The sequence below is a fragment of the Uloborus diversus genome, chromosome 2 (assembly GCF_026930045.1).
Source record: "Uloborus diversus isolate 005 chromosome 2, Udiv.v.3.1, whole genome shotgun sequence".
In the NCBI taxonomy this organism is placed as follows: domain Eukaryota; kingdom Metazoa; phylum Arthropoda; class Arachnida; order Araneae; family Uloboridae; genus Uloborus; species Uloborus diversus.
In genome coordinates this window covers 25,653,627-25,678,506 of record NC_072732.1, presented here as the reverse complement: position 1 = coordinate 25,678,506, position 24,880 = coordinate 25,653,627, and the positions used below count along the sequence as shown (strand labels likewise).

Here is a 24,880-nt window from a genome sequence, read left to right as displayed (position 1 = left end):
TTCCTCCTTTTTATAATAATGAGAAAAAAGCTTTTTATATTCAGTATATAAGGACTACAAGCTACAAAGCAGCTTTTTCAGAACTAAAAAGTAAGCTTATAATGAGCTTAATTCAATAAAAAAAGTTAAACATTGTAATAATCTTACTTGAATGTTCATGGAATGGTTTACAACAATTCAAGTTAGCATTTTATTCAGTTTTTAATGAGTTTTCACGTGAAGAAGACAGTGATGCAATTTGAAATTATGTATAACACTCCGCTAAAACAAAGAATTTATCACCGCAAAATACAAAATGGCTCATTGCTCATTGCTCTAAGTTTGGCTGAGAGGTATTACCAGTGAGTATTAGTGAGACCATTACTTGAGAGTTTTTCGAGATTTTAAGCTTCAAGTTATCCTAGTAATAAAACATACTAGTTACTCATGTGACGTTCTTTCCCTGATATATGCTGTGCCCGCAAGTCTTTTTTTTTTCTTCAAATTTTGTGCTTCGCTAATATTGTTTAATCTATTATATTTCTTATTACAAATTGCTCAATTTGTTCCAACTATTAGTAGTTTTGTTTCTTTTTTCCTGTATATATTTTTTTATTAGAATAAAATTAAATAAAACGCTAGATATGAGATGACAGAGTTTGAAAGGGTGCTATTGGACAAGTAAAACCAATTTTTTATGCAGGGACGCTCCGAACTTAAATTTTTGGAAGAGGGAAAATTCTGAATTTGCCGAATGGAATTTCTAATTTTGCCGATTGATAAAATACAGGTATGCACCAATGGGTACGTACATCTAATGAAAAGGGACATTCGGACATTTTAAAATTGCAATTTTGCAATTATGTGTCGAAATTTCCGAATCATCGGACAAAATTTGCAGAAAAATTATTTTTTCGGGAGGTCACAGCGACCTTCCGTGACCTCTCATCGGGGCGCCCTTGATTTAATAGCGTTCTTTTTTGCATTATTTTATTATAGTATGCATCTGGAAAACACTTAATAATGCGGTTGATATCAGAATTCTTGTTATTAAACTTTTTTGTTTACTTTAAAAATTGCTCTTCTTTCCAGGTCATTTGCATTTAATAAAATACTAGAAAATCGCCCGTCAAGGTATGACGGGTAAAAACTGCTTCTACATTTGAACAAAGCCATTGCCTGTTTTTGATATGTTTTGATAGTTGAAATTTTGATCTTAACTCCAGTGGATGAACCCTAAACTCCAATAGATAGTTGACGGCTTTTTCGTTTCTTCATTCCTCTGAAATGACAGTCTTACCCGTAAAACAGTTAAGTGACCGGACCGAGTTCACCCTTGTCACGATAAAGCCTTTCCCTGCATGTAAAACATTACCAAAACATATTATTAAATTATCGCGCGTTACTCGATCATCGGCTAGTATATATATGAGGACATACATCAAAAATACCAAGACAAAAATCAAGTTTGAGAGTTGTAATAAAATGTAAAAAATATTTTCAATTCTAATGACTATTTCTAAAAGCTTGGTTCGCACTAAAACAAAATAAGTATATGGTTTCTTGATTGCAACACTCAAATTATTAATGTTAATTTAAGCAGCCAATGCAATTTAAACTAAAAATTGAGAGGGGAAGTAAAATATAGGAGTAGTATAGTAAAAGTTATTCGTACAGAGCTGTAGTACACCACCTATTTCTTCTCTCAAATTTTTAATTTTAATTTTATTGACTGCTTTAGAATTAACATGAACATAAAGATATTAAAATAAACTTAATTTTTGAGTGTTGGGGGGGGGGGGCAATCAAGAAGGCATATACTTGTTTTATTTATACTTTTTAGTGCGAACCAAGGTTTTAAAATTGTCTTTAGAATTCAAATTTTTTTTTTTAATTTTATTTTAAGATTTTTTCGTTTTGCAATTTAATTGAGGTGTGACGTTTTGAAATTTAAAAATACTTACTTGTTACCTATCCTTCCTTGAAAAAAAAATATTGACTTCTGTTTTAATTTAAATGTACACATAAAGAGATAAGTTTTTTTTACTATTTTTCTTTTTTTCAACATTGCTGATTTGTTTGCTATGTTTTTGGCAACAAAATAAGAACCAGAAGCAAAACGCAGGGAGAAAGTAAACTGAAAAATAGTCTTTAAAAAATAGCAGATTTTTAACACATTGATTGACTTTGATGTTTTAAGCGTATTTAAAATATTGTATAGGAGGCAAAAATATTTTGAAACTAAGTCGAAAGTTTCTCATTTGATTTTGCTCACTTTATTTCTAAAAAACCCTAATATTTTCTAAAGAAAAATTCGGCAGCCTTTGGACCTACAAATTGAATTTGCTTCTTTTTTCTTCAAGAATGAGAAAATTTGTAATATTCAACAAATTTGTAATACATCGTTAAAATTGTAAAAACAAATGCCTTACCTGCCTGTTCTGCTAATGTCTTTAGCATCAGTCTTCGGCTCTCTTTCTAAATACAGCTCTTAATGTTTTTTTTATAGCATATCTTAAAATTGATTTAAAACCGTAACATGATGAATTAAAAAATATCCTGGGAATCAAATGAAAAAAGTCAAAACTAGCGGAACAAAGTTAGTGTTGTGAGCTAAAGAAGATATTCTTTACAGAATGATTCACAACATTCAAAAAAGACTTCGCCAAATTTATCGGCAGTTGACGAGGGCATGTAGTGGCTCCAATTCCATTGGAGCAGTGTAACCAGAGCTGCAGTGCAACACCCCTAGGCTGGTGGGGTGCACAAGCTCTGAGAGAGAAAGACGTTGACAGTTTTATGACGTTTAATTGTAGAAAAAGAATATTTTAGCATTTCTGCTGTTTTGTATTCGTGTGTACTTCTCACAGCTCTGAGAGAGGGAGATTCTTAGATAAGATACAACAAGTACGGGTCACTGGTCACTTTAAAATGAGTCTTTTTACAAAAAAACATTGTAATAAAAGTAATCTATCTTGTGTTTCAGATGAATGGGAGGTAATTGGAATAAGGCGATTTTTATTGCTTTAATGATTCAAGTGAACGTCAAGTTGAAAATGTAAGTTACGAGACGATAGGATCACCCAACCCCACTCCATTTTAGTTGTTTCTTATTTACTGCTTTCTTTCTTGTTAAGAGGAGGGTCTCTTCGATTAACACCGTTACTGAAAGAGAAAGTTTTTAAGTGTTCGATTGTACTTAAAAACTATTCATGAAAAGCGGCAGGGAAACAGCCCTGAAGCGAAGCACTGGAGGCCACACACAGATGTGAAAGACTTTAAATATTGAATCAGAGATTTTCTCATTTCTGACACTAAAAAGAGGTTCTAGTTTTATTAAAATAGTAAGCTGCACTTACTTTGTAAAAATAAAACAAGTGTCAGTGGGAAATTCTCGACCAGCTCTTTGCCGTACAGGAAGGACCAGGAACAAGCCACCGTGAGCTTAGCCAAGACCCAGAGGAAATGACATGCAAACTCCTCCCCCCCCCCCCACACACACACAACCTTTACTTAAATAGCAGCAAAGAGAGCGATAGGGGATAAAAACACTCTTTTAAAAAAAACATTAAACTCTCTCTCTCTCTCTATGCATACAAACACACACACATATATGTATGAAGATGTGTTATAAGGAGACCCCAGCCACAGAATTTTTCCTTCACTAAACTTTCTCTTCGTGAAACTTTACTCTAAACCTTGTTTCGCAGGACCGACGAGAGACCATGTCAGCCTATACGTAAACTAGGGACCCGGCCCTTAGAAAGGGTCCGGATCAAAATTGGAGTAGTACAAGCAAGGCCCGCGTAAGATACCAGGGGGTCCGAGGCCATATGCTTTTCCGGGGCCCCTGTGCAGTCAACCCTTTTAATTTTAGCCATTGGCGAAAACAGGTTTAACTATTGTTTTTAAAAACATCAGCCATTTGGGGGCCCCTAAAAAATGGGGGCCCTAGGCCACGGTCTAGTCGGCTTATTCAGTAATCAGGCCCTGAGTTCAAGTTTGATAAGTTTTCTGCGGGAGGGGGGCCCATCAGTGACTAAACGGACAAAGGCCCGCTTTGGCCCTCGGCAGCCCTGTGTTTCCGACAAGGCTGACATGTCCTCTAGTCGATCCCAATTTTCATGGAAAGTTTTTCGTCATACCACAATGCTCTAAAACCTTTTCCCGAGCTATCGGTATCCCTCTGTGGGGCCATGGCACAAAAATTTCGCACTTGCAACCTGATCTTTTCGGTGGCCCTAGGAGGAACCGGCTCTTCTGGCATTTGCCCAAATGCCCACATAGCCAGTCCGCCCCTGCTCTAGAATTAGGCTTTTTGATGGTTTTTTTTTTGTTTTGTGATTCATGATCAATGTCACACATAGTCCACCAGAAGTAATTTTTGTCTTTTCTTCTCTCATTGCACTACCCCCCCCCCTCTAAATGTTGCCAAATGTACCTCTAAGCTCAGGAAGGAGTGCAAACAGCAGGGGGGGGGGGTACAATATGTCATCATTCTTAGCAGCCAATTGGAGATATCTTTGTTTAGTGGCATGCTGGATAGCCCCAGAGATCAATGTGAATGAATCTGTAATTACTGTGAATTTCAGAAATTAACTTTAAAATAATGGGAAATAATTGCTTCTAATTCAGTTAGCAATGCTTCAGTAGTAAGGAATAACATCATAGCAAATATGTAAAACATTTCCAAAAAAAAAAAAAAAAAAAACCATTGGAATGAAAATACATGTTTCATTAAATTTGTTGCTCTTTAAATTTATTCAATAAACTAGAGGGCTCCATCCCTGCTTGCTGATGCTCACCAACCAACAAATATTGCTTCAAAGTCTTACCTGGCTCACGAAAATTTAAATTTTCTGCTAGGAAGAATCAGATTAAAATACATTTTATGATTAAAACAAAGTAAAACTCTTGCTCCTTCTTACAAAGTAAATATAATTTAATTTTGAACAATAATCCACCTCCCACCCGAAGAAAAAAGAACTTGATGAAAATATGCATAGCAAAGTTATTATAAAATGCTTCAAGAGCACTCCTCCCTCGAATCTCAACTATACAAATTTCACACCTACAGGTGCTAAAGAACTCTTGAGCATAGCAAAGAGGCCTTTTTGTCCATTTGATAAGGCATTTTCAAATCTGTAGTCTCCAGTAATATTTTGTTATTTAACTCCTTGCTTATGTGGATTTAAGCTTAGGGTTTTAACTAAATTAGAACCACTTATAAAACCTGTTCTAAATATTAAAGAAAATTAGAACAAATTCCATATTCTGCTGAAAAAGCTCTTTTGAGCAACATAAAATGTTAAGGGGTGTGCAAAACCTTTCATGCCCTTAATAGCATATCATGTGAAAGTGTAGCTTTAAAAAAAATGAATTTAAAAAAAAACTAATTTAAAATTTGAAAAAAAAATGCTCCAAGGTTAAAAAACTTTTGTTCTAAATTTCAAGGCTGTAAGTTCTATGATGTTTCTTAGACACTGGCTCGCACACGCATTGTTTCAAAATTTATATAGAGAAGTTGATAATTTCTTTGGGAAAGAAAATCCCGCAAAGGCATGTTATACTTCTACATAATATCATTTTCTTAATTTGTAAACCCCTCCTCTTTCTTTTTTCAGAACCCTAATGATTCTTTGAAGAAATTAGATGACACTATATATCGGATTTTTCTGAAAAAGTTGTTGCATTTCTTTAAACCCAGTAGTAAAGAATTTTCAGAAATGGAATTGGATAAAGAAAATGGTCGTCAAATCTGTATAACTGGGTGTCATTTCTTAGAATTACTTTTAGATCTTGATGAGGTATGTTTTTTTTTTCTCTGTATATATGACTTTAAAAAAAACCTTATTCTAAATATGATATATTTTGGTCTTGTTCAAATAGGGCGTTTGGTTAACTCCAGCTCACAAGGCGATCTTATATGAAAGCACTCTAAGGACACTAACCTTTGATGCCATCAGAGGTCATGAGATCAACCATCCTAATTAACCGGTCACACAGTAACTCTACTCAAACACAACTTAGTACATACTTCGAATAAAAAATTCATTTTTGATTTGTAACTTTTTTATTTCCCTTTTACATAGCTTATTTTAAATGATTTCGAGCTTGAATGTACAGTAGCTTCAAGAAAATTTGCATAACTATATACAGTGAAGCACTGTTTACACGTTTTTGAAGGGACTGTATGAAAAAGCATATAAAGGCAAAAATGTATTATAGTTATACATTAATACGTATTGGACTCTGCAGGGACCAATTTAAAAAATGTATAATTGATAAAAACGTTTAAAAAAGAAACGAAACGATGCTTCACTGTATATACAGAGTAGATTCTCAATCCTCCAGAACAGATGAGGAGTTTCACGTAACAGAAATCCCAAGTAAACCATCACTTATATGATAGAGTAGAATACCTTTATAACGCCGACCTATATAATGCAATTCTCTATAAACCGCACAACTTTTCAGAAGTAAACAGTTGGTTTTTAAGTTTAAAAACCAATTGTTTGTGTCGCCTTGCTAACGTAAAAATTGTTAGGAAAATTAAATTTTGAAACAGTTTTTCATCTTTCCAGCTTAATTAAAAGCTTTTAAATGAAAATCAATATTCAAGTAAAGAGAAAATATCAGATAGCTCTTTAAAATGCAGCTGTTATGCAAACTATGAAGCTGGCAGAAGTGCAGGATAATTCACTTTCTTTTAATTGTAAAGCATATTTATTTGTGAATGATTAATTGTATAATTAGTGTTTTAATACTCATTGCAGATAGAACTAATTCTGAAGTGCCAATATATATATATATATATATATATATATATATATATATATATATATATATATATTTTCTGAATATTAGTTTCAAAATTTGTGAAATGACCTATATAACGCCAAAACCTATATAACACAAAAGCTCTGGTCCCAAGGTGTGCGTTATAACGGTCTTCTACTGTATTGATAAAAAAAGGACAAAAGGTAAGCATTTAGCTAGTTAATTTCTGCTTAAAATACCACAGGAAATTAATATATTTATTTATTTCTTTCAATATCAAAACACAAATAGTTCTGTATAGATTTCTTTTCTATACACTTAACGCCTTGGTGTATAAAATAAAAAACGAAGTGCTGCTTCAATGTGAAATTCTCATCTTTAGAACTTTCAGTTCTGGAAATACGTGACATGATTCATCATTATTCAGTGCTATTGATTCAATTTGATCAATGGTCAACAAATCAAACTTTCATTGTGAATGATAGGTATTTTTTCCACTGTTGAAACTGCTTTCCACTGTTAGTGCAGTTTGACCCATTGACAGAGCAATTTGTCTTATTGTGCTTTATGCAGAGCAATGGGTGCCCTTGTCATTAATTTCTACTCCTCTCATTTTATCGTAGTTGCAAAAAATTGAATTATAAACTAGAAAGGTAAAAGCTCTAATGTAGAAGGAACTTTACTGATACCTTCATTCAGAAACTAAACGAAAATCATTGTTGTCATACAAACAGATTTTGAAATTGTTATTGTGTGTTTGCATAGTATAGTGATGAAGTGAAGAAATGACAATATATTGAAAAGACTTGCTACGTTTGATTAATGAGGGGTTGGAGTGGGTGTGAACCTCTGAAAGAATTCTTTGTTAATAACAAAACATGGAGTATTTCTGATCATTTATTTATTTCTAGACAAAGACACAAGAATACCTGGATGATTTTTTGAACGATCTCAACACATGCTTTGTTCAGGTAAAAACCATTTTTATTTACTAAAATAAGCATCAAAATATTTTTGTGTAAGGCGCTGTCCAAATTTGACCCTCCTCTTCCCATTTATCATAAAGTATCACAGTTCACCTTACCCCACCCCCATCTTGTCACATGTAACATATTTATTGCGCATATTGTTATAAAAAATGTGCCATGTCTCACTTCTTACTCTCTTCCTTCTCTATATCATAAACTATTCCCAATTTCCAGAACTCCTCCCTCCTCCTCACATATTTTTTATTGCAAAACTTTCAGTTGAAATTTTTTTAAAACAGTTATTGGTGGGAGTCAAATATGGCTCACCATTGTGGCTAATGTTTTATTTGTTAAATAATAAATCCTGATGACTAATAATTAATATAAAATTAAGATTAATAATTGAAAGAAACAAAAATATGCAATATAAGGAGTGGGACAAATTTTTTCCATGTAAAGCTATAAATTTAAATAAATGTCCTTGCTTTTGTTTTATCCAAAATTAACTTAGCTGTTGTGAGAGATTTATATTCCAGTCAGGCAGGTCACAAAAAATTGAATAGTAGCAATTTTATAGCAAGCCCAGAATATTAGCTAGATCTGTGAATGCAAATGTTCAATCATTCCCATTGTGGGAGTTTTTAAAAAGTAATTATTCATTTTTTTTTTAAAGTTATATATTACTTATTTTTCTGATTCTTTTGAATTTATGAAACTGAAGTGATTGCTTATAGGGATATTATAAATCATGTATATTAAGAGTGAAATGGTTCCTTGTGTGTTTAATTTACCGTTTCAATTTTTCCGGAAGTTATATTTATTTTGCAAAAAACAGGTTCTGATACTTTTAATTTATTTGTTTATTTATTAAAGTTTGTCCGAGCCTTGTGCATTTAAGCTATAAATGTAGAGCTTTTTTAGTCATTAAATACATTAAGAATTTGGTTTTATTGTATGATGTTCTTTTTAAATTTTTTGGCTGCTCATAGTATATCATGTATCAAATTAAAGACTGCAGCATGGAAACTAACATTTTTGGTTGTTTTCTAAAACAGCGATAAAAGTGATTGAGTTTCTTACATGAATGAAATCAAGTAATGAATTACAATAAAAAGCAAAAGAAAGGAAAGCAAAAATAAATGTAGTGTATATATTGACAATGCATATTTTATTTATGTTGTATATATTTCAATTATATTTTTGCTGCTATTAGTATTAATCTTTATTATTTTATGTTTTATTCTTTTCTAATCCATCTTATTTTAATTTACAGTTAACCAAAGACAATGATAGATCAAATTCTATTTTAAGTCCTATTAAAGTTCTGAATACTTATAGCCAAATGTATTTCCTATTTATTGGAAAGCTGTCTAGTACTCATAAAGGCTGTAAATTTTTGAACAGGTGCAACACTTTTCAAAAGTGAGTTCTTGAATATTAATTTTTGAAAATTTTTAAAGCTATTTATACTTTATTATTGTAGTTTTAAAGCATATTTCATCTAGCTCAAATGACATTGCATTGATTAGGTTGGAAGAAAAGTTCTGTCGTATTTTAAAGAAAGGAAAATTCTGTCGTATTTTAAAGAAAATATTTGAGGTGGCACTACCAATTGCTGAAACAGGGAAAAACCATCAACTCGGATCTGTACTGCAATCTGCTGAATAAAATGAATGCAGCTATCAAAGAAAAAAGGCTAGCATTGGTGTCCAGAAAAGGAATAGTGTTCCACCACGATAATGCTCGACCACATACTACAATGTTGACACAACAAAAACTCAATGCGTTAAGATGGGAAGTCCTTAGTCGCCCATTACTTGACATTGCACCATCTGATTATTACCTGTTCAGATCTCTGCAAAATTATCTAATGGGGAAAAAAAATTGAGTCTTTTGAAAGTGTTTCTAAGGCAGTTGTTGACTATTTTACTCCAAGGATGAGAACTTTTACAAAATGGGAATTCACAGGTTACCTGAAAGATGGCAACGAGTTGTAACAACCAACCAAGCATATATAATTAATATTAAACACATATTTTATAAATTAATTCAAATATTTTCTTTAAAATACGATAGAACTTTCCTTTCTTTAAAATACGACAGAACTTTCCCTCCAACCCAATAGTTGTGTAAATTTAAATATTGCTCATCATTTATTTACTTGAATGTTCTTTTTTTTTTTTGCCACAGCCTCTTTCATCTTGTGAGTAAAACTACGCAAGACATCTACATAAAATTAACTGTGTCAGCTCTTGATTACACAAAGGAAGGTTTCTCCAGGGCCATTCTTACTCAAGTATTAGCAAAGACAGAAGAAGTATGTTAGTTTCACTCAATTTACATTTGAATTGCGTGAGTTTGGGCAATCTTTTATTTAATTTCATAAATTCAACCTGAGAGCATCCTATTGTCTAGAAACAACTGAGATAGTTGTTCCTTGAAAGAATGTAGTGTCATCCTAAGTATAAATCATTTTGCTATAATAAGACAGCTAAAAAACTTAAGTTGTATGATTTTAATTTCATCATAATTCTTCTTTAAGCTATTTTTGTTGATTACTGAACTTTATAGTGGCATATTGAAAACTTAATATCTAAAAAAGTAAGTTTAGTTAATTTCCATATATGTAGCAGTGAGAAGCAAAGGGATGTAAGTGGACTTTTTAAAGTTTTGAGAAAAATGCATATGGTGTTCAAATCCTTGGTAGGTTTTAATTAAAAAAATTTTTCTACATCCTGCTACACAGCAGCACTCATTATGGATACTAGTTCTATCTCCTAGTTCTTTGCCCCCCAAACAGAGGAGAGGTTCTCCTACCATTTGTACAGGTTATCTTGAAATTTCTAATTTTGGCACTTACATCTCTTTGCCTCACATGCGCCTCTTGATTGTTTTTCTATCATTGGGAGAGAAATCACTTTTCTTTTCTAGCTTTTCACATGTATGCGTACCATTTGACAGGGTACCCACAAGGTAAGAGAGGTTGGTTACGATGCAGACTGAACCATTTAAATTTTTTGAGAGTATTTTTGGGTGTGTTGTGTATTGTTCATGGGGTGGAGCTCCATAGCTTTTGGCACTGCTCCCTGTAGGGAAGGAGATGAGTTCCTATGCATTTTTGATGCTAAATAATAAGTGTCAATGCATTATGGCATTACAGCTTGAATTTTATTTTTTAGGCTACTCGTTTATACGCTACAAACTTCCTTCTCATCCTTCTCCGAGCCAAGTTAGCTGATTACCGTAAGTGGGCCATCGAAGTATTAGTGACCCAGTTGTACGATGTCAGCAAAATTGTCTCATCTGCTGCAATAGATATTCTAGATGAAGCATGCCAAATTAAGGTAGGAGTTTTGATTTACTCAACAGTCATTAAAAATGCTTTTATTTGTTTATTTCTCTTTGGTTATTGTATGTTGTACTCCCTTATTTTCCCTCAGATTTTTGAGCAATCACGATTGCTTATTGCTTTCATTTGACTGTTTTTGGCGTCCTATCATTTTACAGTGACTTTTCACTTGTACGCGACCAAAAGGGACAACGAAATTTTCGCGCACAAGTGAGATTCGCGCATAAGTGAAAAACCCCAAAAATAAGCTTAAATACAGTAAGTTATCAACAGTTATAGTAATACTAATAATGCACTACTGATACTAATGAATAAATACGCACATAGTTTCCATTTATGCATTGTAATTTAATAAAAATGTAAAATTTGAAGTTGCCCGTTTTGTCATTTTTTATACACTGTACAGTATGTAAGCGAATTCCACAAAACCTAAAAACTGTTGCGTGATCAGTGTCATAGTCTGTGAGGATACAAAAGATCCTCGATAGGCTATGTCAATGCTTTCCGCTTCACCACGACTTTTAGGAAGGTCAACATTTTCGCATGTAACCCATTCTCCCCTCTCGATATCAATCACAAGACTAACTGCACCCCCAATCGCACACTTGCGCAAAAAAAACGCGTTCTTGGAAACATTTTGAACATTGGAATAAAGGTGTGTGAAAGCATTCCAAGAGACATCAAGAAGGGTACAAATCTTCCCATAAGCAAAGCGTGAATAGGCGATTTAACTAAAACTTGAAAAATTTAAATCTCGCATAAGTGAAAGGTGCATTTTAGGTTTCGCGTATAAATGTAATGAGCAAGAGAATGCTCAAGACTAATAACCTCCAAATGCAATAACCTAATTAAATGTATGACTAGAAATGCATGATTAAAAAATAGTTGAAGACAACTTAAAAATAAAAACCAAATTTATTTGGTAAATTTAGTAAAGTTAGTTAAATAAAATTAAAAACATTTGAAACAACGCGAACTAGAGCTGAGCTATATCAATCTATTATCTATCTATTAAAGAAATAACCCCGCATCGTTGCTTAAAAGCAAACGGGCGCTCGAGTCAACTAGCCAGAGAGAAAGCACCGAAGAAGTCTATTTTCTACTCGAAACATTTCCTTTTATCCTAAGTGAACTCATTTGCATGCGGACGCCAAATCACCTTCTGATACACGCCAGCATAGCACCTGGCCAATGAGCATCGGGCACGTGCCGATCTGTTACGATGCATCGCCGATTACGTAAAGGTTGTGACGTCATAGATCGGCGACTGCACGTGCGAGATACGTCTTCAGGCGTCCGCATTAGAAGAAAGAAAAACATCGTTGAAAATTTCTCAATGATTAGGCAAGTGACTGATATTATGGTGAGATAAGTGGAGAGATGAATTAATTAAGACTTGTTAATTATTATATAAGGGGCGCTAGGCCAACAAAATGAACAAGAGTTAACATTGTTTTCCTATATCGCTGGCCAGGCCCGTGAGAAAAACACGCATAAGTGAAAAACGCGTATAACATAGGTCGCGTATAAGCGAGAGATCACTGTATTTTCCCACCATCACCGTCAACCGGCTCCTCACGATGCTGCTCCTCTAGCGAAAGCTGTCTCCAGGTTGCATCCATGTCCTACACACGCGCATACATACCCAACTACACACGCACACATACACACATACACCTATACACGCATACATACAGACACATACACACAGGCATACCCACACATTCACGCCTGCACACAGACACAAACACATATGCCTATACACACATACACATACCCCCTTCCCCACACACATTCATACACACAACTACCCACACACTTATGCCAGCACACAGACACAAACACACATGCCTACACACACATACACATACCCCCTGCACACAAACACACATACCCCCCACACAAACACACAAGCCTACATACACACACTTGTGATTGCGAAAAACATAATTTGAATTCAAGATGTCAAAATTCATATTAATTTTTCTTTTTTTTTCTTTTACTTCATTTTCAATTTTTTTTTAAATCAGAATGCTGATTTACTTCTACTTATATTTTAGTGTCATATTAAATAGAGTTAATAAACAAGGAAATGAAAGCTATTGTTGTAGCAGCATGGACAGTTGATGTGATCCTTTGAAAAATTTGTTACTAAATAATTGCGTTAAGATGATTATAATTGTGACTGAATAAAAAAAAAGAAAAAAAAAGAGAAAATATTGTTGGCAATATGCTTTACCCAGGACAATCAGTGGAGACCCACTTCGTCCATGTACTGTAAGCTTAAAATTTTTAAAGAATCAACTTATTTTGAAATGAACCCAAACTTTATGGGAACATTCCTATGGCCCTTGCTCTCCCCCTCTTGCTTGAGTGGGGGGCAAAGTCAAAACGTTCTGTGCAGGTATTTTGTTCTGCTCAATCTTCACTTTGAATAATGCTTTCTCCTGAATGCTACTGAGCACTTAAGAACTACTGCACTTTCACCATGCTTGATTATCACCAATTAGAAATTTTTGAAATTTCTACTATTGCTGGCTCTTATGTCATCTGGTGTGTTAAGATATTTGTAACAGTGCTTCATTATTTTATACACTTGAATAATGCTTTCTCCTGAATGCTACTGAGCACTTAAGAACTACTGCACTTTCACCATGCTTGATTATCACCAATTAGAAATTTTTGAAATTTCTACTATTGCTGGCGCTTATGTCATCTGGTGTGTTAAGATATTTGTAACAGTGCTTCATTATTTTATTCAAACAATCCAAAAATTTCGATACATGATGCGCAGCTTCCACTGAATTTCCCTTTCTTTGCGTATTTAAGTAATAAGAATTTGGTTTAATGCTTTATTAAGTGTCTCAGTATTTTATTGAAAAGTTGTACTTCAAGCTATGTAGATTAATGCTTTTTGCTATTTCAAAAGAATCATTAAGTGAGTGATTATATATTGATGTATTAGTTCAAATATAACTTTTGATATTAAAATGTTTACTCAGTAGGAAAGTGACTAAAATTAATGTAAGTCATATACACTTTCAAATCAGTGTATGAAATTGAAATAATTTTAAATACTCTACAATTCACCTTCATTTAAGTTCTCTATTAATTAAGATTAATTGGTCAAATTCAACTAGAGTTATGTGTACTATAGATGTGATAATTGAAAGTTATTAGTTCCCCAGAGTAAGATAAAGGTGACATTGTGAAGCTAAAAACTCTCTTAGTTGGTTTAACTCATGCATATTTGTTTACACAATTAAATTGGTGATTCCGTACGTACAGTTAGTTTAAACTTACAATGTAGTTTAAGGTGAACTGTTTTGGAATTTGAGTTTTTCATTATTTTTTGAAGCATTTGGTACTTTAGTTTAAAATTTTCTTTAATGGTATTGTTATAGATTTGTAGATTTCAATTTATTTTACAATAATTTTGTTGCATTAAATTTTGCATAAAATGAATGACATAATGCAGCTGTTGATTTATAACTTTTCCCCCCAATTTTAATTTTAAAATTTTGCTCCATTTCTAATTTAGGAAAACTTAGAAGCCCTTATATCTTTACGACCTTCTCTGCTACATATGGGAGATAAAGGCTTGCTGTTGTTGATAAGGTTTTTATCTATTCCAACAGGGTTCAAGTTTTTACAGGAATCGAATTTTCTTCAAAATGAACTGGAACGTTGGGCTCAGGTATTTTCTTATTTGAAATAGTGTTTATGTTAGTTTTGCTTCATTTCCAGTATAAATTTTAAGCATATTTTAATTCAACTTTAAATATAATGACTTTAAAATTTAACGACACTTCCACATGGCATGCTCCAATCCTTGCGGGGTTTCTCTGCATCAATCGCAGGAAAAAATGTATTATTATGTAAAACATGCAAGGTAAAATATAAAAGGTAATTTGATTCTACAAAATCTTAGCTACTTGATTTTAAAAGGATTTGGGCTTTTACCATATAAATTTTTGTTGTCACAATTTCACTGTAGCTTCTGTAAGCATAGGTTAACAGTATAAAATTTTTTCTCTGCAAACTTTTCACCATAGAAACTGTGATAGTTAAAATTTAGGAAACTTAAAGTAGTACTACTAAATACAGTGTACTTTTAATTCAATGATACCCGATTTAACAATTTCTTCAATTTAATGAAACATTACACTGGTCCAGATTTAACTGCATCAAATGTATATTTTCCTCAATTTTCCGATATCATTGATTTAAGGAAAACTTTTTTCAATCCCGTGACTATCGTTAACTCGGGGACATATCGTAATTGATAACAGTTTAACATTTTTTAATAAAATAATAAACAAAATGTTGGAAAGGAACAAATTCCTTTTTTTTTTTTTTTTGGCAAATTTAATACTTTTTCAACTCTATTGTTTATTTTTATATTTCAGCCTCATAATATTCGTACATTTATTTTTAGTAAAAAAATATTTTTTTATGTTTCTCACAATATAACTTAGTACTGCTTTCCTGACCTAGTTTGAGGAAATATGGCCAGGGATATCTGTAAACATTTAATTTTCCCTACAAGTATTATAAACATTTCACAGAGCTACACTAAACTTTCAAGTAGCGCATCTATTTTATACTGAAATATAATGAAAACAAAATGTCGAAATTGTTGTGGAAAAAAAAGTCATCAGCTCTAAATTTAGAAACAATTGAATATTTACATTAAATACTGTAAAAAGTTCTTTCTTCTAAATGTTGCAGTGTAAGGAGTAAACATTTACCTCTGTTCAGAAGCCAGTTGTGTGACTAACACTTTGAAAAAAGTTTTCCTTGTAATCATAAAATACATCATGTACTATGTTTTTTGTAATTTGTTTTTTCCAATGTTATTCTCTGAATTTTTAACTAAATTTTAAGAAGGGAGTTGCATAAATAATAGACATGTACAATATGAAATTTTTTTTAATTTATTGGCTCAAGAACTAGTGAATAGAATTGGAACAGTAATAAAATAATATTTTTCAAGTCATATGTAAAAAATATTCAAGTATGGTTGCAATTTAAGAAATCATGCAGTTATCTCAAAAGTTGGTTATTTTTGCCTACTTTCATCTAACTATTGTATTATTATTATTATTTTATTTAATTTATATATTTATTTTTTTAGTTGGCAGCTTGCATTAAGCTGCAATTAAAAAAGAGCTTCCAATGATAGTTTGCCAAAGGATATTTTTCACTACAATGCATGGAAAAAAAAAACACTTTGGAATTGTTTGAAATAATTATTTTCTGTTTTGTTTTCCCAAGTATTTCCTTTTTTTAATTAGTAATGAAATCCATATAAAATTTTGTTGTTTAGTGCTTATAACAATAATAAAATAAAATAAATCTTCCATTTTATTCCAACTTTACCCACAAATAGCTTTAATAAATGCCCACATAAAAGAGCTCGATTGTCCAAAAAGGAAGATGGATGTTTAAGGTGATGGTAATGACAAATATTATACTTATTATATTTATTTATTTTTTTGAATTAAATATTTTCAATGTGCAGTAAATTTTGAAAAAAATCCTCTTAGCGAAGATAGTCGGGTTTTTGAATGAACCCAGTTTGGCGAATCCTGGTTGAAAGAAAATGCACAAAAGTTCATTTTATAGCAATTTAAATTAAGCTTTGTGAAGCTCTAATCCAAATTAGATACACTACGCATAGACCAAATACCAACTTAGAAAGATTAATTTTAAAATTATTTGTATTAATCAGATTGAAACACATAGAAAATTACAGAAACGTTGAATTTTTTTTTTTTTTTTTGAGAATTTTGTCTCTTGGAATAGCAGCCCTAAAATAATAGTTCAAAATCAGGAGAAGGAAGATTTGAGTGCAAAATTAATAATCTCTGAAAAAAAGTTAAAAGAATTCATCAGAATGTTTAATATTTTTGCCTATAAATATAATTAAAATAGGAACATTTCCTGATGTGTATGCAATTTTCCTTTCTTTTTTTACTTCTAGAAAACACTATTTTTATTTGACTCCAAACAAGCTATGAATAAAAATTTATAAATGAATTACTTTTTTTTCCAGTGCTTTCATGTACTAACAGGAAAACTAATTAATATTGTGCAGCATTGGCCCATTAATTAACCTTTGCAGCATTTTTTTTCTTAGTGTTGCCTACAAGTAACTGCAGGACTTGTAGAGGTTGTAAATAATTTACTATTTTGTAAAAACATAACTTGGAAAATAGCATTCCTAAACTTGCTAAGGAAGTCGGTGGATTTTTTATTTATTTTTATTTTTAGATTTCAATTTTGTAACTCCTGGTTTGCCCACTGGATAACATAATTTTTTCTCCAGTACTAAAGAAGTAAAATTTTCACAGCTCTGGCATTTTTACATGTATACATGTTTTTATGTGAATATATGTTTTTGTTGATGAAATACTAAATTCAAAAAGAAATGTCATAATATTATGAAATTGTGCAAAGAATAATGAGTGGGGGTGTTAGCAAAGTACAAACAAATGCATACAAAGGAATGAAGGTCATTTGAAGATTGCAAAAAAAAAGTACTCTTCCATCTTCATATACTTTACTCTTGTGAGTTTTAGTGAATGAATCTAGTGATTGGTTTGAATGGTATTGATTGATGGATTTATTGACTGCTGCATTCTATACATTATAAATGTTTAAAACACGTATTTTTGAAAAAATATTTTAGTGTTTGATATTATGATAGTTATTAAAAAATTATTTGCAGGTATATAATTTAAAATACGTAAAAGTTGTTGAAGATTTATTGAATGAGGCGTTTACTCATCACAGAAGAAGTGAGAGTGGAACGTATGGAAGACGAAGTTCTGACATTTGGTACATAATTTTGTGAAATATTTTTAGCATATTTTACAGCAAGAAAAATTCAAAGGTTGTTATCTTCAATAACTAAAGAAAATTGATTTGTTTGAAATCTGAAAATCAAAATCTTTCATGCGGTTGCAAAACTTCCAGCTTCTTTTCTAGAAAGCTATGAAAGGATAATGTGAGGTTTGTGTCACGAGTAGGGGAATATGGGGCAAAGTGGAATGGTAAAACATTTGCTCTGAGCACCACATAACTAGTAATATTTTTACTATGAAGTAACACATGTAGTCTATTTTTGTCAGGAATAAAAATTTCCTCTGAAAATCAAAGAATATGATAATGCAAGCATTTTTCAAAAATTGATACTCATGTTGTAATATTTTGTTGTAAGTCGAAAGTTATTTTTGTTATTAAACAACAAAGTTCTTTTTAAAGTAAGACAAACAACTTTTGTCGGATGTCTTTTCATCCAAGGGCTCATTATTTTTTGCATTGAAAAAGGCGTTCCCTGTAACGCCGAAAAACGTGTCTACTGTAATTGGCAAATTTGTGCTTTTTCTAACGTTGTTTGTCTTACTTTACTGTTCAGCACAAAGGTATTTATTTATCTTAAAGTTCTTTTTATTAACATTTTAAATATTAATTGAGACCTACTAATATTCAACACTGCATTTATTTATTTTTTAATATTAAGCTTATTTGTATTTTAAATGCTTTTACAGTATGCCAAGTGCTTGCGAGGCAAAGTGAAATAGGTCATTTCATTTACTTATTCAATCTTTTATCAAATTACTCTTAAGTATTCATTTATTATTTATTTCATTCATTCATTCCTTCATTCTATGGTTCCCCCTTTTTTTTCATTCATTTTACCTATTTTCTTTTTCATTCACACTTTTGTTAACTGTTTTTTTCCCCTCATTTATTAACTTATTATATTTTTTATTGTTTCATTTATTCATTTTTTCTTTTATTCACGCATTTATTTGATCAAAAATATCTAATAATGGAAGAAAAAAAAACTATTTCTTCAAATAATATTTTATTTTTCACTTTGCCCTATGAAAAAAAGAAGTGAAAATTTTCCACCTTTTTTCGGAGGTACAAATTTACTGCCAAAAATAAAAAATTAAGGTTTCAATACATTTTTTATGAAATATATTGTTCTTTCTTTTGTGTACCGTAATTTTCAGAAAAAAAATTCCAACTTGTTTAGTTCAAAAAAATGAAGTTATCTAAACTATTTCACTTTGCCCCACATTCCCCGACTTGTCAAGTGGCACCTAGTGTTTATTTGCACGCAAGAGATAACTTGATGGGAAGAGCAACACAAACTTTATTTTTATACAAAGTATACAAGGTTTTATAGTAAAGTGCCATTTTAGAATTTTCAATTGAAATAACCCATAGCATGCTTATTACATGACACTTGCGTTGAAATTTCTTTCAATGATGCACTTAACCTGCGGTTGAAAGGTAAAGGGCAGAGTTTTCAAATATTTCATTTTTGAATATTTTGCATTTTTGTCATCTGTTTTACTTTAGCTTTATTACACAAGCTTGCTTATTTGGTTTCTGCTGAAACTAAAGCGCGAAAAAAACTTCAAATCAAAACGTTTCCCTATCATTAATATGGAATCCAAAGCGAGTCCCTTTCCAACATCTCAGAAACACATTTCTGCTGATACTTCACACTCCAGGGTCCCCTATACCTACTTTGTGGTTTAAGCAGTTGGATGGGACCCTGAAGACAGCTCTGATTTTCTGATCCAGACCAGAAGCCGAGCAATCTCGGGTCCAGCACCCCCAAAGGTATCGTGTCACTTGGAGGACTTTGTGAACACAAACATATTTAACATCCCCCAGTCACCATTAACGAAGAGGGTGGATCTTCCACCGGCTAGGATCGGACCCGGGACCCTGCATTCACTTAGTCCGCTACCTTACCGATCAGGCCACAATAACCTTTTTCTGCAGATACTACGCTTTACCTTGCCACACCAGTGTTACTCAATCATGTTTCAAGGTGAAATAAATATTCATAAAAGACCCATTAACTATTGTCAATTACAAGTTTTTTATTGGTTTCAGTTGCATTTATAATATTAGGATGTATATAAATTTAATATGCATTAAGAATGAAACTTCATTTTGAAATTTCTTATTTACAGCCACGCAGTTAGAAATGTTTATTTACCACCCCACATTTATGGAGAACTTGTGCAGCATCCAGAGGGTTTTGAAGTACTAGAAAAGCAAGATGTTTTATCTAACTTGTACCAGACTGTTCAGAATCCTGATTTCTCATCTGATTTGTCTATTTTGAAATTAAAAGCTTCTTTATGGGCTCTGGTAAGGTGTTTTGTATTTTAATTTTTTTCATTTCTCTTTGCTTATTTTGCACACTCTTAAATTTCAAAAGTTTTGGTTACTTGGTTCTTAGACTGACACATAAGAAAAAACTGACTCTGGAACGAGATTAAAATAGATGTCAAATCGCACAGCTAGTGCAACGCTGCCATATTTGCAAAAAATGCTTTTTGAGATTAATCAATTTAAATGTAATGCTCCTTAGCTTAAATTCTTTTAGTAACAGGCTGACTCATCTCAAAAACGAGGTTAAAAATTCTTTTTTGTTTGTGGTTGTCTTGCATTTTAATAGAACTAATAAAAATGCACTAGACATGTATATTAGGGTGGGCCGAAATAAGCCGAAAATTTTTTTTTTTTCGAAATCAATTTTTGGATAGCGCGCAAAAGTTGCGTAGTGAGCTAGTTAGCACTCACAAAAAATTTCTTGGTTATTAAAAAATATCTAGCCGGCGCTATTTGACACTGAAAAATTGAAAAAAAAGAAAAAAATGAATTTTTGTCGAAATTTAAAAAAAAACTAAATTCCAAATATTTTGCTGGAATGCACCGAAAATGTTATATAATGAGCCAGTTCGAGCCCATAAAATGTTTCATTGATTTTAATGAGCATTTAACCGCTCCCTTCCGACATCAAAAATTGAAGAAAAATGAAAAAATATTGAATTTCATTAAAAACCAATGTGAAAATTATTTTTCAAAATTAAATCATAGACTAATTAATTAAATAGCACTATTAATCATAGTAATTATTTTCACACAATAGTACCATAAATTTTCTAGAATTACATATAGAGATAATAAAATTTTGAAAAAGAAATCTTTAAATTTGATTCAATAATACCTCATGCATAATGAATATTATTTTTTTTAATAATATTGTCCCTTGTTATCAAATGATGGAAGTTCTTTCCTAGCTTGAAGTTTGGCACGAATATATCCATCTCGTGCAGTTTCACCACGAACTTTTATTGCAGCTTCGGTTATTAGTTTCACACAACGTTGCACAGCTTGCGTGTGACAGGGAAATTTCTAGAAAGTGAACTCTGTAGGCTGTTCTTTGCACATTTCTTTCAATTGTTGGTCTTTTAGATGCATTGTAAGAGGTGGTTCTGTTACAACACAGTTTTCCCAATCAACAAAATCAACAAAATCAACGGCTTCAAAATTGAGTTTAGGACGCTTAAAAAATCGTACACCATCCGAGCTCTTCGTCTTCTTATTTCCAGAGTTCAGAATGCACCTAACAGATATTCCCGAATGTATTTTCTTGAGTCAAACAACATTGTCAACAGTAGCTGTTCAGGATGAGCAAAATATGCATTATTTGAGAGAACTTTGAAAATTATCTCCTTAACGTTGTCTGGAAATTGCCTTGCAAGAGAAATCATTTCCCAAAAATGTTGGGCACCATACTGGCAGTTCAGTTTCATTTTTATTTCAAACCACGTTGGAGCATAAACTAACATTACATACTTTACAAGCATTGTAAGATTTTCTGATGGAGTTGGAGTGCCTATATACAAGCATAACAAAAGGTTTGCAGTTGTCAGCCATCGCGCATGACTAAGTTTGCCTGGGCTACTGTCAGCCACTCTAGAAGGACAACTACCATCTTTTACTGCAAGACAGATTCTATACAAATATTGTTGATCAGTACTTTAATTTTTTATATCTTCCATGTCCAAAATCAGAAGTTGCAGTCAATTTTATCAAATTTGACCACCGAATTTTTTTTACAATCTCTAAGAAGTTGTCCGATAGCTCCAGAATATGAATGTGGCCCCTTTGTGCAACCGTCCTATTCCGTAATAAGATGTCTCAGTGGCAACTCATTAGTATGCAGCAGACATATGTTCCAATGTAAAGGACTTTTGAGATATGTCTCAAGTAAACGAATTACTCCACCTTTCCATCCCGTATTTACATTTGTTCCGTCGCATATAATAACCGATAGTTAAGCAAGCTCATATTATACTTTTTTGCAAAGCCTATTATACCTTGCGAAATTTCTTTTGCACTTTCACCAACTGTTAGTGATAAATGACCGATATACTTGCTACCTGGTTCTTCTATCATTGCTACATGTGCTTCAGATGCTAATTTTCGATGGCCAGATGTCTTTTGAAGGGTGTCATCTTTGAGGCCGTCAAAATACAAACTCTTTATAGCTGCCCCTTTAACTGCTCTTAAATCCCTTTCTCTTAGCTCGCTCCTTTTTTTATCAACTTCCCTCCTTACTTTGTTTTTATCGACTAAATACTTTTTTTTTTGTTAAGGAGAAACTAGTAGAAATCAGCGAGAACTGCTGTAGCATTTTTAGCCACTGCTCTATTTGAAGTGCCAGTTAGAGCTGCTAAAGCTGTATGAGGCATAGAAAGTATCATTTCACTTGTCGTTGTTGATGGCGCATCAGTTCGCTTGCGTTTTCTTCAAAGCGGATAATTCAATTTAAAATCCACTTGTGCTGGGTAATGATATGTCTTTCTCATCCAAAGCAACACTTGTTTCAATTTTCTGGCATCTTTTTTCTCTTTTCGTAAAATAGTTATAAAATAATCTTAGGAGTAATAGAAGCAGTTGAGTGCCGTTTATTTTCCAGGAGAAACAATTGGAACCGAAGATTTAAAAATTAGCATCTTATGTAACTATTTTTTATTTGAGTGTGTGCATTTTTTTAAATTGGCGTACAAATGTCGCATAAAATTGATTGAATTTTCATTGTTTTTTCTAAGTAACGTACTGCGTAACATTTCAGTATTTACTTATTTCAAAACTACTTTATTATTTTTTTTTTTTCATTTTCCCCATGTTTTAGTCTTAAAGGAGCGTTGCTAAATATTCTACGAAATGTATAAAACTCTTTGAGGATTTCAATTAATACACTGACAGATACTTCTGTTTGCTGAAACTAGCTTCCAACTTTTTTTTTTGCCTCCCCCCCCCCCCCCACTTTTTTTTCGAAAAAAGTGCATTTTTGGCCTTTTTTTCAGTTTTTCAAGGTCAAATAGCGCCGGCTAAATATTAAACAAATTTAGCGAAATTTTTAGTGGGTAATAACAGGCCCATATAGCAACTTTTCCGCACTATCCAAAAACAGATTTCCAAAAAAAGTTTTTTCGGCCCACCCTAATGTATATATGACATGTATGTAACTCAAAGTCAACAATTTTTGACTTGTGGCAGTGTTGTATTAGGTGTGCAAAATTGTCATTATTTTGAAGGAGTCATCATGACTCAGATATTTTAAGAACGTCAACAAAGAAGATATGAATATAAAAAGCACATGCAAGAATATTTCAGATTTGTCGTCAAGAAGAAATTTATATTGTAGAAATGGTATATTCAAACAAAAATAATTTAATAATGTGTTATTTTTATTCTTATGCTATTAAGATTGCATGAGAAGGGGGGGGGGGGCGCATAAAAATATTCTTTCCACCTACTACCACTCATTTCCATTTGCAAATAAGTATGTATTATGAGTCAGCGCTTTTCAATGTAGGAAACCCTTTTTCTTCCCTTTTTGCCTAAAAATAGGTTTTTATGTAAAAACTTTTAAATTGCAAAAAGAAAAATCTATTCGTTTCTATTTCAAGCAAGTTATACTGTACCTTCTTGATGCTTTACATCAATAGAATGGATGATTAGGATGCTGTTACAAATGCTTTGGAGGAAAAAAAATCCCCTCAAGCACTTGCCTACTAAAGTTCAGTCTAAGTTACAATAAATATAATGTGTTTGATAAAATGTATTTGTTAAATGAAAAAACTATAGCAAAAACGTAAATTGATTATAAAAAAAGAAATGTCTATTTATATGCTGCCTTTTGTATTTTTTAGAAACTGTAAATGTATTAATGACAGAAATCAATAATGTATTAAATTCAACTGGTTATTTGTAATTTAAAATTGTTTACTTTAAATGCTTACTTTTAAAAACAAATTATGATGATGATTAGGATGCTGTTACAAATGCTTTGGGAAAAAAAAATCCCCTCAAGCACTTGCCTACTAAAGTTCAGTCTAAGTTACAATAAATATAATGTATTTGATAAAATGTATTTGTTAAATGAAAAAACTCTAGCAAAAACGTAAATTGATTATTAAAAAAAATGTCTATTTATATGCTGCCTTTTGTATTTTTTAGAAACTGTAAATGTATTAATGACAGAAATCAGTAATGTATTAAATTCAACTTTTTATTTATAATTTCAAATTGTTTACTTTAAATGCTTACTTTTAAAAACAAATGTGGTAATATAATATTCTTAATTATAGTTTTAAATCATGCAGAAATAACATATTAATTATGCTTATTTTCTTAATATACAGGGTCATGTGGGCTCTCATAACATTGGATTGTCTTCACTTTTAAAAGAAAACACATTATATTACATAATATATTTAGCAGCAAATGCTCCTGTTCTTTCTGTTAGAGGGTATGTTGTTTCATTTCATTTAATATGGCTTCTTATTTTACATAACTATATCATATTTTGCTTAAATATGTCAGTTAATAATGTCAGATTAAATTAATGTATGGTACAATTTCAAAAAGCTTAGCTTTAACTAACATAAATTTAAATATAAAACCGAAA

At 31.9% G+C, this 24,880-nt stretch overlaps 1 protein-coding gene across 1 annotated transcript in view; it reads left to right on the top strand.

Annotated features, from left to right (window-relative positions):
* The window catches only part of LOC129235131 (rapamycin-insensitive companion of mTOR-like), an 81,352-nt gene that overhangs the window by 30,692 nt on the left and 25,780 nt on the right, over positions 1-24,880 (top strand). The window contains exons 14-22 of the mRNA XM_054868820.1: positions 5,604-5,786; positions 7,671-7,730; positions 9,001-9,149; positions 9,918-10,044; positions 10,907-11,071; positions 14,618-14,773; positions 17,810-17,919; positions 20,082-20,262; positions 24,615-24,721. Coding sequence (XP_054724795.1) covers positions 5,604-5,786; positions 7,671-7,730; positions 9,001-9,149; positions 9,918-10,044; positions 10,907-11,071; positions 14,618-14,773; positions 17,810-17,919; positions 20,082-20,262; positions 24,615-24,721 — 1,238 coding nt within the window. The remainder of the gene's footprint in view (positions 1-5,603; positions 5,787-7,670; positions 7,731-9,000; positions 9,150-9,917; positions 10,045-10,906; positions 11,072-14,617; positions 14,774-17,809; positions 17,920-20,081; positions 20,263-24,614; positions 24,722-24,880) is intronic.